The sequence below is a fragment of the Triplophysa dalaica genome, chromosome 21 (assembly GCF_015846415.1).
Source record: "Triplophysa dalaica isolate WHDGS20190420 chromosome 21, ASM1584641v1, whole genome shotgun sequence".
Classification (NCBI taxonomy): Eukaryota; Metazoa; Chordata; class Actinopteri; order Cypriniformes; family Nemacheilidae; genus Triplophysa; species Triplophysa dalaica.
Window position 1 is genome coordinate 8,794,841 of NC_079562.1, and position 17,798 is coordinate 8,812,638.

Below are 17,798 nucleotides of genomic sequence, written 5' to 3' on the forward strand. Positions count from 1 at the left end.
GAATGACTTGATAAAACTGAGATTAAATAGGACCATATTCATCATTTTGCCTTACATCCTTCAATTCATGTGCAATTTGGAGCTGATATTTAATTTTAAATGCCTTGGCTATCAGCATTTCATAAAGGATCTTGCCTGTTTATTAAAAAATATATATTTATGCATTATTGCGAATGATCCTTCAAAGTGTTCTTTCATGTCATTTCATAATTTGTATGTCAAAAATGCAGTTAGCATGTTCCTTTCCTTTTCCTTTTTCCCGTTGGCTTGTGGCTCTGCGAGAAGAGTGTTTTATCACCTCTCTGATCCACAACTCATTTTCCTTTGCTTCATATATTTGTTTCCCCATGACACCACTGCATTGCAGCCCAGTGCATCCCTAGTTCTCCTGCCTCCCCAACCAGCCTGGCCCCTCCCCATTCTGCTGACTACTCTGACTCCTCCCACATCATGAAGGTGTGAAGGTGAGTTCCGCCCACAACACGACAATCCCCACCCCCTGCCCTGAACTGTCCTGCTCATTACAGCCCTTGCTTTCGTTTCCCTTTAGTAAAGATGGCTTTTCAGATGTAAACATATTGCTGAATTCCTTTGAGGCGAACAAATTTAAATTCTATTATTGCATCAGTATTATATTAAACCGGTGTTTTTTAACCCAGTATAATACTTTATGTACCCAAGGGCTTTTCAAATGGAATTAAGTTTGAACTTGTTTTAGTTCCAGCCTGACTCTGTGTTTAGGCAAGAGTTAATGCTTTTTTACACAGTGTTTTGGCATAATGCTATAACTTTAGCAGTTTCTCACACAAACAGGCGCCTGCAGCTGGCTTTTACTGTCCAGAATTTAGTTTTAAACAGTTTTAACGTGAAAGTGTTTCAAAGACTAAACAACCTTAAATCCAACATAGACATCTGCAATCCTTAAGGTTTTATTTATTCAGAAAAGTAGTAATCACTGGCCAAAAATGTCAATTTAATTGATGGTTTCAGCAGTTTCTCATCGTTTGTGTCCTTATGAAACCTTGTATGTCCAAATTCACTGTTTTTCAGAAAATAGAAAAAACACTTTTTTACTTTTTAAATGATAACATCCTGTGTTGTGAAAGTTTCACTTTTAAATGCTTTTTATTGTTTAGATATTTGAAAACCCTGTGATAAACATAAAGGGTCACTAATAATAATGATAAATGACGAAATATGGAGATATACGGTTTCAGAAGGACAGCAGCGATATGATAAATCAATAGAACGGTTCAGATTAGGTTTAAATTAAATATTTATTTTAAGGTACGATATTAAAATCATGTACCTTATAATGCAGACAAGTTTTTTTATAGATGTGTTTGATGTGTGGAATAATTTAGCTTAATTTTGAAAAAATTATTATGCAGTCAATTTTCATGAACCTGGTCAGATTAAATATAGTTTCATTATATGATTATGCATCACCTATGCCAAAGAAATATTATGGCAAAAACATTACAGGTTCAGTGTATTAACTGGCAGAAACACAAGTACACACTTACAGACGCAAATGCTACCAATGCATCTGTGCAGACAAGTATAAAACAAAGTGTCCTCTGCCTTGACCTGAAAAAAGCTGGCTGCAAAAGCAGACATTTTATGATCATGTCTGCTATGGTGTCTTTGCAACATCCTCTAAATATATTACAACTTGTATTCAAGAAACATTTGGAAACAACCCTTTTTACTCCGGATTAGCTTTGATAGTTTGCCCCTGCTGGTAGATAATATAACTACACCAATATAGGGGCTAAAGCATGTTTTAGTTTTTTCTTTAGAAATTGTTGCTATTTGTATGTATCCTTGCTGTCCTTCCAAAACCTTGAATGTCCAAATTCACAGTTTTTCTTGGAAAATAAATGAAAAGAACACTGTTCTTTAAAATTGGTTAAATTCTGTCGTCAAAGTTAACAAGCACTTTTTAATGCTTTTTTAATGATTTATGGTAAAAAATAAACATAAAAAAATATGGAGATACAAGTTTTCTGAGGAAGATAACTGCAATAAATTTCTTTAATACTGTATGTAGTAGATGTTTTACCAATATCCATTTTCGAAAAAGTGTTGAGGAGCACAGACATTTTTTTATAACTGCTGCTAATACAAAAACCTCAAATACAATATGTAAAGGGGTTAATCGCAATAACTGGCTCAAAAACAATGCTTCTCGGGTGTGTCCACACACCGCATCCAGGTCATGTTACCATCAGGTCGGAATGCCCCAGCTGAACAACTGCCAATGGCAGTCGGATGAAAGGGAATGCTAAAAGAGACTCTTGTCTTGCTATATAAACCACAATGGCGATAGCACATGACATCTTGCTTAGTATCTAGATGCGTATACACAGATCGTATGACAGACCTTTTTGTGTGCATGATTTAAAAAAACAAGGCTGTCGTTCCTTTTTTAAAAGAAAAAGCATCACTCTCTGACAATGTCTTCTTGTTCTTCTCTTTGTTTTCCCTCATCCTCTCCAATGTTCCCAGCTCAAGCACTTGCAGCGGTCAAATTTGATGGTGAACCCTTCTGAGTGTCCAGCGGATCAAGATGAAAACCACCGAAATATGTTTCGCCTCTGCCAAACATTGCATTTCTTTTGATTACCTACACCACGCTGAGAAATATTTCAAAGTGTCTGGATGTTTGCGGAGGTCTGTGCATACAGCGAGGTTCATCTGCCTCCATCTAATGCATTTCTTGTTTAAGAACTCAGTGGAAACCTCGACAGAACTACATAATTCAATTAATACAATTTGTTTCGGAGGACGACAGTCACGTTACAGAAGCTACAAAACTAGCCAGGATGTGAAATATGTTTACATGTTCATGTTTGCTCTTGGTCGCATTACAGTGACTGGAGCATATAGGCCTACAGAAAATTCATGGGTACAGTTTAGCCGCTCAGGGTGGATTCTGCAGACACAAGTACGTTGACAGGAAGGATCGTGTGACGGAGACCAGTACAGATGGGAAGTCCGAGACTTGACCGGAGGAGAATAGCCATGGTAAAGTAAGGACTACGGCAAAGTTGTCAAGCTCAGTTTATCTGGAAGTCATCAGAGGAGAGATGAAAATGATTTGTTCCGAACACTGTTGATTCATGTTGGGATGCCCAAATTGACAGACCGTTAATGTTGGGCTTTAGACGAAGGAGCGATTTCCCTCCATCACCTTCATTTCTCCAGTAAAGGAGTTCAAGGCCAGACTCACTGTGACTTTTCCTGGCCTCATTTTCCATACTGAACATAGGGCTCACAAACCCTCTTCCTTGCCAGCCGAGTACAACCTGTCAGAATTGCAGTCTTTTAAACCATTGTCAGGTCTTTACTTACAGTGTACGTCTATAAAGAAAGCTTATATATTGATATGACTATTACTCTAATCTTTGCATCAAAGCCATGTGGACGCATCATAGTGCTTTAATGCTAGAACAATAGTTACCAAAAAACGGTAAATACTTGTGAGCGCTCTTGAATAGTAGATTATAGAGAAAGCTAAACATTTGGAAGTGTCCTTAGAGGTGTAAGTCTGCTTGTTGAAACACAATGCGTGTTGATGTGGGGCCAGCAACTTGCATTACAGCCTGTATATACTTTCATTAAATTATATCAAACCTGTCACCCCGACAGAATATACAAAGCCCTTATTTGTGGATCGTTGTGCCACTTGGAGATTCATTTGGGTATGTTTCTGCCACGGCACACTTTTACGTGTAAATATAGATATCACATGATATTAAATGGAACAATATTTTGGATTATTTTTCTAGCACTGGTAAAACATTTTATCTATCAAGCAGCTTGATTATAATGTTACGAAACGTAAAGTACGATTTGCCAAATAAAAAATCTCTGTTTTGTACTTTGAGGTCCTGATTGGAGAGCGTATTGAAACCTCGGAAATGCCATGCAAGTTGTTAGCCCGTAAACTGTGCTTATCTTTTTTAAAGATGTAAAAGTCTTTGGTTTAACTCTTAATTGAGAATTTGTTTGACAGAATTGTGTCCCTTCTTTTCTTTCTCTCATCAACACAAGCCACGCTATCATAGATATTATGATTGTGTTATTCCTATATCCAAAACCCTAAATCGAGGTAAAACACAGTACTTTATCTGTAAAAGAGTTTTTAAAGAAATAGGTTACTTATCATCGCCAAGCAAAAACACCCCTGAAGGGACAGACAAAGATTTATTTTATTGTTTTAGAGAAAGAGAAAATCTGATTGTCGAAACGAATCATATTTTTATATTAGCACGGACATCTGATGTATAAAATGAGGTTCGGTTGGTTACATTTGTAAAATGAATAAGAGTGTTTTGAATTTTCACGGTATAGGGGAATACTGATTGAGGCTGATATATTTTTAATTTATTGATCTGAACTTCGAAGCATCTTTTTGAAGGCCTTGTTTAAAAGTTATTTGTAAGTGTTATTTTTTACGTACAGTAATTGGATTGGGTTAAAGTTGCAGCTGGGTAGTCGAAGCAGAAATGTCTATTATTTGATCAAATATGTAGCATATAATGTGGGATTAACACATACAGAATAAGCACATTGGTCTGTGTAAATATTTTTAAAATCTAATACTGTATGTCTTCATATTGACAGTAAATAATGCTCTTTTAAAGAAAAAACAAACAAACTGCTTGAGCTATGCAAATCAGTCAAGATAAACAATACTTAATGTGCTTGCTTTAGAAGTACCCTCATGCAATAAAGTGAATGTATTTAAAAAAACATCAGAATTTGTGTCATATATGTCCATTCATAAGAAGCGTTTGTACATCCATCACCATCACTCCACATTCACATGTGAAAATAAGGTCAAGAACCCTTATTTTCACATACAATCTTGTGCAAATTACAAAAATCATAAATGCAACATATAAGATTGCTTCGCTATAATTATGTATATATATATATATATATATATATATATATACATATATATTTATACATAATATTGAATCATGTACTGCACTTAAGGTAATAGTTCATAACAGAAATATTTTTGTTCATGAATGAATAACTTTTTTATTGTTGAAGGAGATGAAGTCATAGTTGGCAAAGAAATCCCCTTTAATGAAACAGACTGTTTTTGGTCAATTCAATTCAATTCTAAAATATTTCTACAGGAATCCTAAGCACCCAAAAATGAGCACAATAGTTCCCTGTGGTTTATTATTATGTATTACATTTTTTCAAATTTAGAAATTAGGAGAGAGGTGTGTTGTGGTTGAAATATTTTTTGACTGACTACATAACATTGGCATTCACTTAAGTTTAAAAATGCACTTCAAAAAATGTAGCTTGAATGCAGTAAACTGCTTGATCTGCAAGTGGGTCTCAGATAATACAAGTTTGTTTTGTGTATAAATTGTTTTGTCTTATAGACGCTGTGTACATTTTTACATGGTAAAGCATACTTATTTTTGTGCAAATCAAACACAATGCCATGACATTTAGGTTAAAGATCATTGATTTTGAAAGGATGGTGTTTAGGGTGGATGTAGAAACATTGGCTGTCAGACTTAAGATGGAGTCAGGATTGTGGGCTAAGAGAAGCGGGGTTAAGATAAAGATGCAAGATGCATTATGTAAGCAGACAGAGCACTCTCTCTCTCCCTCTCACTGCTTGGTTAATGTTCACCGTGCAGCTGGGTTCAAAAGTCAAGTATTCATGTGAAATAGCTAGACTGGCAATAGCCAAAGAGCTGCAACAGATGTTTTAAACCAAGCGAGGAAACATGATCACAATCACTGAGTTTCAGAGTAAGTTTCTTTATCCAGCTCAATATTAACTAGTAACTTTTGGGTCTCCAAACAGGTCACCTCTTTAAAATGACCACAGTAATTTTTACACTTTTTGTGGCTTAACTTGATTTGAAAAAATACAAAATACAGTTCATTAAAGTTGATGCAGGTTTCTCTGTCCTGAATGGGTTCTAGAAATTGGTGTGGGTTTGTCTGGATTTGGTGTGTTCTTTGTGATGTTTGGAGTTCTTCTGTACTTTGACTCGGTCTTGCTGGCATTTGGGAATGTAAGTACAGTCTTATGTTGCAACTTGACTTCCTTTGAATTGTCTAAACATGACACAAGAAATTCACTTGAACGTTTTAACATGAAAGAGACCCAAAAAATGATAACATTCATACACATGCTTTTGCTTTTGAATCGACCTTTAAATGTACCTGATCCAAATATCCTTGATCTTTGTATCCTTAATCAAACACAATCTCTATTCATTACAATAAATTACATTCATACCAGGGTGTTTTGACACTGTCAAATTAGGTAAAAGATCAAATTAATTTTCATGTTTTAGTTTTTTAGACCTTTTGGTACTATGCTCATGCTTTGCTACGTAATCAGTTTCTTTTCTTGAAAATAAGATACATGCAGTTCTCTTCACATTCCATTCATTAATTTGCTTTAGATATTTCTTGTAAAATTACTAGTCTGAATATAAATGCAAACCCAGATTAGAATATGTATGAAATTTTGCGACATCTACTGGTGAGGTTGTGAATTGCAACTAACGACTCAATCTCCCTTTCTAAGCACTACGGCTGCTCTTTCAGGACATAGATGTCGTTGGGTTTTCACTTCTTTGCTGAAAGAGATATCATATTTAGGAAACGTGCCCTGTAGAGCAGTTTGTCCATCTAGGGCTGCTGTAGAAACAACACGTAAGGGGACCAGTGGTGTATGTAGATTGAAATAGCTCATTTTAAGGGAATGGAAACATAATGCTTCATTACTTAAGGTCTTTATACACCTCTAAAGACATAAATATGTATATTATATTTAATTTCTGTCAATATATTCCTCAAAAGAATTACACACAGCACCTTCAAAAAAGATAAGTTTGCTTAACCATTTCATTCATTCGTTGTCCATGTTTGGGCATTTTGGGCTTTTATGCAACAGTAAATGAAACTGAATGAACCAAAAAAGGGTCTGAATTTTTCTAAAATCTCCATATCTTGAACAGAAATTCTCTTACTTATTTTACTGTCAAATCAGATACTGTTCCTGTCAGGCCTGGCTTTTATCATTGGCTTGAGGAGGACGGCCCACTTTTTCTTCCAGAAACAGAAGCTCAGAGGCACCACCTTTTTTCTAGGGGGTGTGGCTTTAGTGTTACTCAAATGGCCTCGTATTGGCATGCTTGTAGAGAGCTATGGCTTTGTGGTTCTATTTAAGTGAGTAAAACCTTTGAATCACATCTGCACAAGGTAGTCATGAATAATATCCAACCTCAAACTAACTGAATACATCTAGTATCAAATCAATTTACAATAAAACTAATTTAGCCTCAATACATACAGTACGTGGCAATGCTTTTAATGTTCTTTGCATAATTCTGTGTCATTCCAGATCATTCTTCCCAATGGCATTTGGGTTTTTCGGAACAGCCTTGAACATACCCTTTTTAACTACGGTATGGAAGACAAACAGTCAGAATAATGAAATTATTTTCTGAAATCAAGCTATTAACACAATCCCAACTGCAACCAAAGTAGTTTGTTTTACAACTCCATAATGAAACACTTGGAGATTTAAAAACATGGCAAACACCATAATGGGCGTCTTCCACAATTTGGTGAGAAATGGTTATTTCAAACAATTACGACTTAACAATTAAGTTTCTGTTCTTTCTCTTAGGTGTATAACAAGTTATCAGGAAGCAGTTCCTCAATGGTATAAAGATATTCTGGAGCAGTCAGTGAGGAAATAAAAAGGTCTTTCAAGGACTGCATGTGTCACTGCAATCCCCTGTTAAACACTGTTATTTTGATCGAACTGTGCTATTTTGTACATTATTTTATTTGGTTTATTTAAATTTTTGTGTTTATATTTAAACTTTACTCAAGGATAAAGGTTCCTGGTTATAACACTGCATGTCTCCTCTTTAACATCCACAGAACCTTTTTATTGCACAATAGATTCTTTATACAGTAGAAAAAAAGACAATTTTGCAAGACATAAGCAACACTGTACCAGACTCACTTTCTGTTTCAATAATTTTTCCAATTGTACATGTATTATAAAGTTTTAAAGATGTTTGTTTAACATTTCAATTCAGTTTTACATGTTCTGTTGGTTAAATGTTGTGCTATCGTGTGGTGTAACACAGGATGTGCTTCTGGACCAGGGTTTGTTTACGACAAAAAAGTATTTTCGACTTAAAAATCTTTTAGAAAAAGTGCATTGAGAAACTAAACATGATTCTTTCATGGCATCACTGCAAAGAACCCTTTATTTTAAAGAGTACTGGTTGAATAATCAATAACCTCCAATGTTTCAGTCAATATGTTTTACATGTTTTATTGTTTTTACAATTTCATTTATCAAAAATGCTTTTTTGTTCCACATGAAACAATAAATATGCTACAAAATCAGTATATTGCTTTCACTGTGTGTGAGACATAAATAAGTCTGCACTTCCTGTCTGTTTTAAGCGGATTTTCTTCTCAAGATCAACGCAGGTAAAAAATCCTGTGTACAGACTGTTGACCAGCGCTCAGCTGAGTAAAGAATACGTATTTTTATTTACTGATCATCTCATTTCTATTATATTTCGCTTCTTAATATATATATTCAAGATATGTGAAGACTGTTCTTGTGAAGTGGTTTGGTGCTGCATGCACCCTGTGCTAAAAAGAGAAGATCAGAGGGAATGTTGGAGGTCTATGGCCCACTGAGGGACCTATGACGCAAATAATATCATTGTATAAAATACATGAACTGTGCCTGAAGGTTGGATTAACCACTCTGTTTCTTCTCCAAACACAACATCCACACAAGCAAGTGTTAAGAAAGGTAAGCACTTTACATGCGTAAATCTGTTGTCTTGTGGCATGCTCTTTGCTTTTAAATCCTAATCAGGCATCAGATAACAAACATATCTTTTTAATTGTAAAAATCAAAGAAGTATTTTTTGTTTGCTGTTTTCACAGGCTGTAAATCAGGTAACGCCAACCCAAGGAAGGATCATTGTGTGATTCAAGTTATTTTTAAAGAATCCAATAAAATTCATTTTGGATTAAATTTACATTCAGTGATCGTGAAATTCTCGCCATAAACTACTAAACTGCCTTTTTTATTATAAAATGATTGATTTTTTTTTCTTGGAACAGAATATAGCATTTACAGTAGATGTTAGGTGAAAGTCTAATATCTGATTCTTTTGATGGTCCCTTTGAAGCGTGAAGGTGTGTGTCTGTGTGTAAATATTGCATTTGATAGGATACTGAATGTGTGTGTCTGAGCTTGTGCACAGGAAACACTTGTACAGATACCGTTCACATCTGTAACTCATCATCTTTAAAGGGATCCTGTATAAAAATAATCAGACGCAATGTATCTCTTTCTTGCAGAAATTCAAAAGCATTAAAAATTATGCTAGTTGCCATCATTTTGATGTTTTCGTTCGGGGTTGGAAATATGTACCCTTCTGGCCATTTTCAATACCATTCAGAAGGTATCTTCTTTTCATGTTATTTTTAATTGTGTCACAGTGCATCCAAAATTATTTAATGATTAATGTCTGATTCAGTGAATCTACCAGAACAGATTAAGGAATCAATTTTCACCAAGTGTTGTTTATTTTACTTTACTTGTACTACATAATAGCATTATTTCTATATAATTAATTACAAAATTCTGTGATTAAAATGTCAATCTAGTGTCTATAGTGATAATCTACAATACATACAGAATCTAATACTTCTTTATTGGAGATTAAATGATTAAATGATTAATATATACTGTATTAGTGACACATTGTTATATATCTCCAGATGAATCTCCAGAAGAAACAGCTCTGCGAGTTCTCAGAGGAAATGATGTTCAGTCTTCTAAACCCTCAGTACACATTTCCATGGGGAAAACCAATCCAATCTTAAATTCAGGTCCTCAGAAGAGCGCATGGCGGTGGTCTCCAGAAAGACCTTACATAAAGAGGAGACAGAATATGGCGTACTACAATCTCAACTCCTTCGGCCTTCGCTATGGGAAGAGAGAACAGAACATGCTTGCAGAATTTAAGCAGATACCTGTAAAGTAATATATATACTGTATATGTCAATATTATGTTGATTCCTTGGAGATTTACATAACTTAGATATTAAGTATTTTAAAGTAGAATTGATCTGTGGATAGAACACTGATGAAACAGTTCTTTGGTAAACTGTACGGATCCTGTTGAGGACACATTTTGCTGATGCTGAATAAACTACGCTTATCTCAGAAAGATCTGCTTTCTTTGAAAATGATAATGACACAAAGTACGATTTAAGGAAAAGTATCACTTGATTTGTCCGAATATATTGAATATGTTTCATGTTGGGATGGTCAACGTAACCTGAAAAAAAGAGACTTTTATTGTATATGTGACTTTAAGGACAAAGCACATATTCTGATTCTTTTCAGATTTATGTGTGTTTTGTTTTAAATGCTCCACATTCGATCGCAGTCAAATTTAGCAAGTCACAGTCACTTAAGGTGAAAACTGATAATAATAACAATAATAACTAAAGTGGTGGCTTTAAAATGACATAAACATGATCTCCTCTGTTTGTTCTAAATGGTCATAAAATACATGTATACCTACAGTATGTTGTTACTCGGGTGGTACCCTTTCGAAAAGTACATCATTGCAACTAAAAAGTGCATATAAGTACCTCAGAGGTATATATTGGTAACAAACTTATACCTTAACATAGGACCATCTTAAGGGTACCCTAAAGTGATAGCTCGGGTAGACTTTGACACATTTCTTCTGAACGTGTAGTGTGTTCTGTTTAATACACTACACTAAAATGGTTAATAGTCTAAAAGACTAAAACATCTGGGAGAATTTCCATGACAGCTTAGGCATTTCATAAATGAAATTTATGTTAAGTCACATCCTTATAAGTATTCCTGCCAATCTATAGGATTCATCTGCTGTCTAGATTCTATTAGCTGTGTTCAAAAGTGGTGACTGACATTACGCCATAAGTTTCCACTGACTCTAGATGGTAATCATCGAGCGTTTCCGTGGTTGTGCTTCAAGGGATGTTTGATAATCACTGGATAAGTAAAATATATTTAACATCACTGTAATAAGAGATTTGAAAACCTGAGAAGATGAGTGCTGCTAAAATTATAATGTGGATTAAACAGCCTGTCTTCAGTTTTACAATCTTACACATGCTGGAAGGTAAGACACATTCCACACATTGCATAGACATTTGACATTAGAAATTTCATACAGATACATTGACATTTTACAGCAAAACAAAATTATAGTTACTGACTAATTGTGTGAAAATTATTCCTGGAATCTTAAATCATTAATTACATTATACAATTTAAATAAACTAGTAAAAAATTAAATAAAAAAATTATAAGATTTCTATTTAAGCATAACATTACAAATAATCACACAAAAACTGTTAACTTAAAAATCTACTTTTCTTTGTAATGTGGTCACATTAATTCAATATTTGAACATGTACATTTGAGATTATTTTAAATGAAGCAATTTATTTACAATGCATAATAAAATAAAAAAATTATATAATATGGTGGTTTCCATGGTTTGGTCAAATATGCCAATTGCTAAATAATTTATTGTAATTGAATCCAATGGTTGGTTTTGTCTATTATGTACCAGAACACATAAAAAACATACTGTTTGTGACATTGGTCTACTGTAAATTATCCATATATAATATTCATCTGCTTCAGAAGAATAAAATATTTCGGTTAAACAGTTTTTGTTGTTTGTGACCTAAAAAAACTGGTTAAAGTCCCATAATCTAACTCTGAGATAACAGGCATCAAAGTTTGATTTCAAACAATAATCTCACTATAATTTCAATTTTTGACATAACCTTAATAAGTATTACAGATATCAAGTCTTATATTGTCGATGAATGTTCTTTGGTCTAAGATTTTATGTAAATCAACAAAAAAATATTTTACCAGGGCTTTAACAGACTGGGTCATATTTTTCAGTGGCATCCACACTTATTAGCAGATCAAGGAGATCCAATAAAAATGGTGAGTCAACTTCAGATCATAGTGCCTGAGATCTAATTTTAGAAAGCAAGTGTAAATGTCATCATCGATTGATCTATTACTATTACATCAAATTGTGTATCAGAAACATAGTGGACTAACACTATTCATACAGTCTGCTGTAGTGACAGATACAGGATAGATAAGTATGAGAAGAGTACCTTCTATGACATTCATGTACATGCACCATCTTTTAAATTTTAATCCAAAATGTGGTGTTGTTTAACCCATTATTGGGTCAGCTTAATTTTTGGGTATATTTTAATCAAATGGTTAGGTTTGTGCCTTGTTGACTCAGCGCTGGGTTAAAATAACGTTTTTACTAGAAGAATGTCTGTATATTCATTTTTTTTAATTCAAATCATTGTATTGAATTTTGCAGGTTCCCAAACAGAGGCTTCAAGTGAAAGAAATAGCTCTTGGTATGAATAACTTTGAAATCGTCAATGCATGGACACTGCATTTTGATTACGATATAGAATAATGTGCATGGAAACATAGACTATAGAAAGATGCAAAACCTGAAAGGATTAACAATACAATGAAGAACTAGCAGAAAGAAATAGCATTATGGAAATTTTCATCTGGTTACATTAATCAATTGATTTTATGTTCATGGTTGTGATCTACCTTTGCTTTATTGTTTGTAGTGATTTTAATAATCCTTTGGTGATTGGAATAATCTTTTTTCTGGCTGCCATGGTTATCTTTCTCCTAGTATTACTGTGTAGAGAATTCAGAGCAAGACGTGGTGCGTGCACAATGTTTATATTTACAAATAACTTCAAATGTGATTATATATATTTTTGTAATGCTTGTTATGACGGTCTTTTTTGTGCAATTGTGTTAACAATTCAGACATGAGAGTTACTAATGAAAACACGGAATCAACCCCTTTGAGTCAAAACTGTGCATTAAACGTTCGCCCTCCTTCAGTCAACGGTACAGACCATTTTTACAATAATAGCCCTGTCTTACTATAAATCCGTTAAGGCTTTCACACTAAACTTTTGACTTGTCAACAATTAGGTGCATATGACTCATCCTCAACCAGTTCTGAAAGTCCTGAAGGCTCTGTAAGTCATTTAAAAACCATTGACTTCTCCCCTATCTTAAAGCAATCCATTACATACTTAAAGTGTTTCATGCATCATTTCACAAGTGTTTTATGTTTCTTACCGTGTATTGTTTTTTCCTGGATTTTGTTTTGTTTGGATGTCAGCTGGCAGACATTTCCTGTAGCTCTCAACGGTATACGACTCTCCACTACCGTTGCAAGGATACGGATTACATCAATATTTCAGAGGGAACATTGAACTTAAACAATAAAAACTCATGCAACATAGAATACGAGAATGTCACTGAAGCCCAGAAAAAGATTGCAGAGAAAGATCAGAAAAACTGTGATGATGGCAATGCAAGTGATAGCAGTGACACAAGCGCTGAATCTGTAGTCCATTACACCAAGGTTGTTTTTCCTAAAGCAGATAAATGAAAGATGTAAGTACAGAAGTCATGCAAAGATTATGGTTCCATAGCATCTCATTTGGTTTTGTTGAGCAATTTGTTATAAAATCACGCATGTGTACAATTATTTAGGACCTCATATTTTTCTTCTTTGTGTACCTATCATTTTTTTAAATGTTGCTTGAGGTAAAAAATTAATGAGACTTGATTTTTTTAAGCAAAACCCCTTTGCTTTTTGTGTTTTTGCTTTGTTATGTTAACAAAATGGATGGGAGGCATCTATTCCAGTGCTTTTTCAGGTGCACATTTCAAAATATGTTCAGAACGTAAAACACCACATCCTGTCAGGAAGGAACAACCAGACATACATCTGTGAAAGGCCAACAGTAATAAATAACAGCTTTACTGTAGATGTGTGGTTATCATTTACTGCACTCTAATAATAAACATGCATCTTGCCTCCTCATATATGTGTACATTATGTTCTGCTACCAATCATCGTTTGTCATTTAGAGGGACTCTGAGGGAGATACCGAACACCATCAATCATGCAATAAACAAGGAGTAAAGAGAAAAAATCATTCATTAAAATAATGACATTTAGAATATTGATCTTTCGCCATAACATGTTTCATCACCGGCACCGCTATAAATTAGATTTTATGTTTTATATTGAACATAAGAGTTGATTGCAAAATAGATCGCAATGCCTTGAAGTGACAATGTCCCGCCACATGGAGGTGTAGTTCTGCTTACATGATCTTTCATGCAAATGCATTTCACTTTTTAGTGTAGGCCTACTAAGAAGTGTGCTGTGAAAGCCTGAGAGCCTAAAGGTTGTTTTTCAGCAGATACAGTTTGAAATGAGGCAACACTGGAACAAATTCAACATTAACCACATCACGGTAAAACGTGGACTAAATATAGGCCTACATAGTGTACGGTAGTATAAAAACTAACGCAGGGCCTTCTGTGCTCCTGCATTTATTTAAGAGGAAATGTTTGCTAATTGTGTTATATTTTACCTATTAATCAGTTCATAGTGATTTCTTGCTGCATATCTTGGAAGAAAAATACGATATGCAATAAGGTTTGTAAAATCAATTTAAAATAAAAATATAATTCAAAATGAATATTAAATAAACAACACAGATTTACATCTTTACGTCTACACGTCAGAGCGAGCGCAAGGCTTGATGCGGAACCGACAGGCGAATTTGGCGAAAGACATCGAAGTATCGCGAGAATATTTCGAAAAACCATAAAAAGGTCGGCTCGTTTGAGATGGCCAATTCTGCATGGAACCGATCACGGTGATCAGCGCGAGATGCATGCCGGTAAGAAATGTGTTAGAGGCACGTCCTCCTTGCTATGATGTCATGCTGACGTGTGACAAAAAACTCTCGCGACGGCCAGGCGGCTGTATCGGATTCGTCAGTCGGGCGGCTTATCAAAAGCATGAATGTGAAACGACTTGCTGGCGAACCAAAACGCTATGCGCAAACAATGCGTAGAGTAGGCTACACGTTGTTGCAGTGTTAAAATTCGCGCGTTTTTGACCCTCTTGGCGTTCCATATAGCTTGATGCTCATTGACCAAGAATGTCCGGATTTTAAGAAGTTCACAATTTATAGTAGTATTTTATATTTTTACTTTTATGTGATAATGAAAACACCTAGGTAAAATCGTATACTATAAAGGGATGTTTTAAAGAAGTAGCCTAATTAGGGCATGTGCTTTATTTTATATGTTTCGTTTTAATTATTACTTATTTAAGTCCTATTTGTTGTCATTTTTACTTTATTGTATTTTATGTTGGTGTATATAGTCAATCCATCAAAATAAATGCTACCTGCTCACATATAATTATATTATATTACTCTACAGTATTTTAACATGATGTGTTGCTTGCTTCTTATACCATGTAGGCTACATACCTCCACGTGCCTTTTGGAAAGTCTGAAATGACATTGAAAGTCAGAAGGAGTTTACAAATTGACCACTTCTGAAACAAAATTACGGATTCCAGGGACGTTCCTAGCAAAACGACAAACATTTGTTATTAGGTCCACTGTGCATTAAAAGCAACTTTTAATAATTTTAATAATAGATAAAAAGATTGTCCTCCACTTCATGTAAAAATAGGGGTATTTCAATTGCATCTGCTTCGTCCGCGATAAAAATCGCGAACGCGGTGTCTTCCATGGTCAGGGTATATTCTGGCAAACTGTTTCCCGATCACGTTTTGCAATCGGCAAAGCAGATTGTAGCACACGCCGTTTACCAACACACGATGGGTAATTCGCAAAGCCCAATATTCCTTCTTGTTTTCGCAGCACGATCCTATATAAAGGAGTTTAAAGTACGAGGTGTTGAATTAAGGGGCGGACCAATAGTTAAACAATTTCAAAGTTAAAGTTCGGGCAAACAATATTAAACAAGTTTCAGTCAAATATTTATGCTTTGTAGGAAAATCCAGTGTTAAAGTAGAGTGCAAACAATCATATTTGGAACATTTTTCAGCAGCAGATTCAGTGACGTGAACGAATGCTGCTTTTAAATGAACATGAATGATTTCTCATCCGCCCAACCACAATTAATTATTGTAACTATTTATTTTGCTACCCGAGCTGCGGGTATCTGTTTGAAAATTTCAAAGTAAAAGTTACAGTATAAATGAAAATTTTACAAATCTGCCGGCTAAATTGTCACGTTAATAAACCATAAAAATATAAACTAAAGAATATGGGCAATTCCGTTAAAATTTCAACCTTACCATTAAAAATTTTTTAGTTTTACCAACGGTTTTTATTATGCCAACAGCAAAGATATCAATATTTGATGATTCAAATACCCATGTGAGGTCTCCCCAAGCTTTAAAAGCATTGGTTTAAGTTTTAGTACATGATTTTTGATAGTTGGGTAAGTGTCATTTTCAGGATTGTCACATCCATATCGCTAGATATTCCTAATAAACGGACACAAGACATTTTAAATTAAGTAACTATTTGATGTTCTTTAAAGAGGCATCCCTTCTCCATTCATTGGGTATTATTGCTTAAGGATTGTGCATTTTAATTCAAAGAAATCCTTCAAAGTTTGACGTCTCTGTCCATTTTTTTGTCACATCCCTATAACGCATGTTTATATCCTTTTTTTTAATGAAAATTTTTATTCATAGACTGACACATGCCTGATTTTTAGACTATCAACAAGAGTTTAGTAAAACATAAACAGATGGTTCTATATATTCGTAACAAATAGATTCTCTGAGCATTTTTTTATCACATCCATAACTCAAAGTGTCGGGTCCACAACGCTGGAATTGCCCAAATATAAAACTATCCAGTGGTATAGGATGATGGCATATGGCATTACGTTCCTAAAAACGGAACACTTTCAGTTTAGACATAGTGATTTTTTAAATGTCCATTAATATGGATTTTAACCAAAATGACTTCCACATGCCGAATAGGGATGATGAACCCAGGAGTACATTTGTGCATTTAAGCTGAAGAGTAAATAATGATGAAGTTTTCAAATATACCTGTGAACCCTCATTTTAACCTCTTTATATAATAATTGAAACAACTGTAATCACCCTGCCTAATATATACTATGTACTGCTAAAAAAAATAGGGAAAACTTATAATCAGCACAGCATAATACCAAGGATGCATAACTGATAGTTAATCAGTTTCAATTGCATATAGCAAATAAAAGTGACAACAGGTACACTAGAGAGGCAACAGCAATGGTTGTCTGTGGAGGACTATAAGGGGATGAAATGCTCAGATCTGTTGTCAGATCTTTTGCCTTGGGGGATCTCCTCTGTGACTTGGATTTGGTTCAGAGTATAAGTGAGCCCCTTGACAGTCTATGGTGTTACTTGACAGCTTCGGATATACGAGATCACAGAGGGTCTCAACTGGATTTAGGTCTGGGTAACATGAGGGCCAGTCAATGGCATCAATGCCTTCATCATCCAGAAACTGTCAACAGACTCTGGTCACAAGTGGTTGGGCATTATCATGCACCAGGAGGACCCTGCACTGCACCAGCATAAGGTCTGAAAACACATCTGAGGATTTCATCCCCATAGCACATGAGGTCTGTGTGACCCCCTAAGGATGGTCCACCCCAGACCACCCTTGCGGTTGACTCTCCAGTATACCTGTTGTCACTTTTATTTGCACCAAAAACTGTAAAAATGGTTCACAATCACTTATGCTTA

The 17,798-nt window shown here is 34.8% G+C and overlaps 3 protein-coding genes and 1 long non-coding RNA gene across 18 annotated transcripts in view; 3 read left to right on the forward strand and 1 right to left on the reverse strand.

Annotated features, from left to right (window-relative positions):
* The window catches only part of plekha6 (pleckstrin homology domain containing, family A member 6), an 80,044-nt gene extending 75,281 nt beyond the window's left edge, over positions 1-4,763 (forward strand). For all 15 annotated transcript variants that reach the window (XM_056735288.1, XM_056735289.1, XM_056735285.1 and 12 more), the window contains 2 exons: positions 368-464; positions 2,512-4,763. In XM_056735288.1, the coding sequence (XP_056591266.1) occupies positions 368-462 (95 nt within the window). In that variant the 3' untranslated portion in view covers positions 463-464; positions 2,512-4,763. The remainder of the gene's footprint in view (positions 1-367; positions 465-2,511) is intronic.
* A 943-nt stretch (positions 4,764-5,706) lies between these two features.
* On the forward strand, positions 5,707-8,430 carry golt1a (golgi transport 1A). The gene is made up of 5 exons (XM_056735038.1): positions 5,707-5,796; positions 5,974-6,065; positions 7,052-7,230; positions 7,406-7,469; positions 7,694-8,430. Exons 1-5 carry the CDS (start codon positions 5,772-5,774, stop codon positions 7,733-7,735), a joined length of 402 nt encoding a protein of 133 aa, XP_056591016.1. The 5' UTR covers positions 5,707-5,771; the 3' UTR covers positions 7,736-8,430.
* A 1,502-nt stretch (positions 8,431-9,932) lies between these two features.
* LOC130410439 (uncharacterized) lies at positions 9,933-15,891 on the reverse strand. The gene is made up of 3 exons (XR_008905013.1): positions 15,502-15,891; positions 13,277-13,575; positions 9,933-10,039 (listed from the first exon to the last, which is right to left on the reverse strand). It is a non-coding gene; the product is annotated as an uncharacterized LOC130410439 (long non-coding RNA).
* Positions 10,665-13,592, forward strand: LOC130410437 (uncharacterized). The gene is made up of 7 exons (XM_056735108.1): positions 10,665-11,234; positions 12,035-12,079; positions 12,480-12,519; positions 12,748-12,848; positions 12,956-13,039; positions 13,127-13,173; positions 13,320-13,592. Exons 1-7 carry the CDS (start codon positions 11,162-11,164, stop codon positions 13,590-13,592), a joined length of 663 nt encoding a protein of 220 aa, XP_056591086.1. The 5' UTR covers positions 10,665-11,161.
* Positions 15,892-17,798: the final 1,907 nt, after the last annotated feature.

Excerpts from the sequence above, each read along its gene's own strand:
- golt1a (XM_056735038.1), top strand. The coding sequence starts at position 5,772 with ATGATCACAATCACTGAGTTTCAGA. Across the intron at positions 5,797-5,973 it reads CACAATCACTGAGTTTCAGA|AAATTGGTGTGGGTTTGTCT; the intron begins GTAAGTTTCTTT and ends AATGGGTTCTAG. Across the intron at positions 7,470-7,693 it reads ACATACCCTTTTTAACTACG|GTGTATAACAAGTTATCAGG; the intron begins GTATGGAAGACA and ends TCTTTCTCTTAG.
- LOC130410437 (XM_056735108.1), top strand. The coding sequence starts at position 11,162 with ATGAGTGCTGCTAAAATTATAATGTGGATTAAACAGCCTGTCTTCAGT. Across the intron at positions 12,849-12,955 it reads AGAATTCAGAGCAAGACGTG|ACATGAGAGTTACTAATGAA; the intron begins GTGCGTGCACAA and ends TTAACAATTCAG. Across the intron at positions 13,040-13,126 it reads TCGCCCTCCTTCAGTCAACG|GTGCATATGACTCATCCTCA; the intron begins GTACAGACCATT and ends GTCAACAATTAG.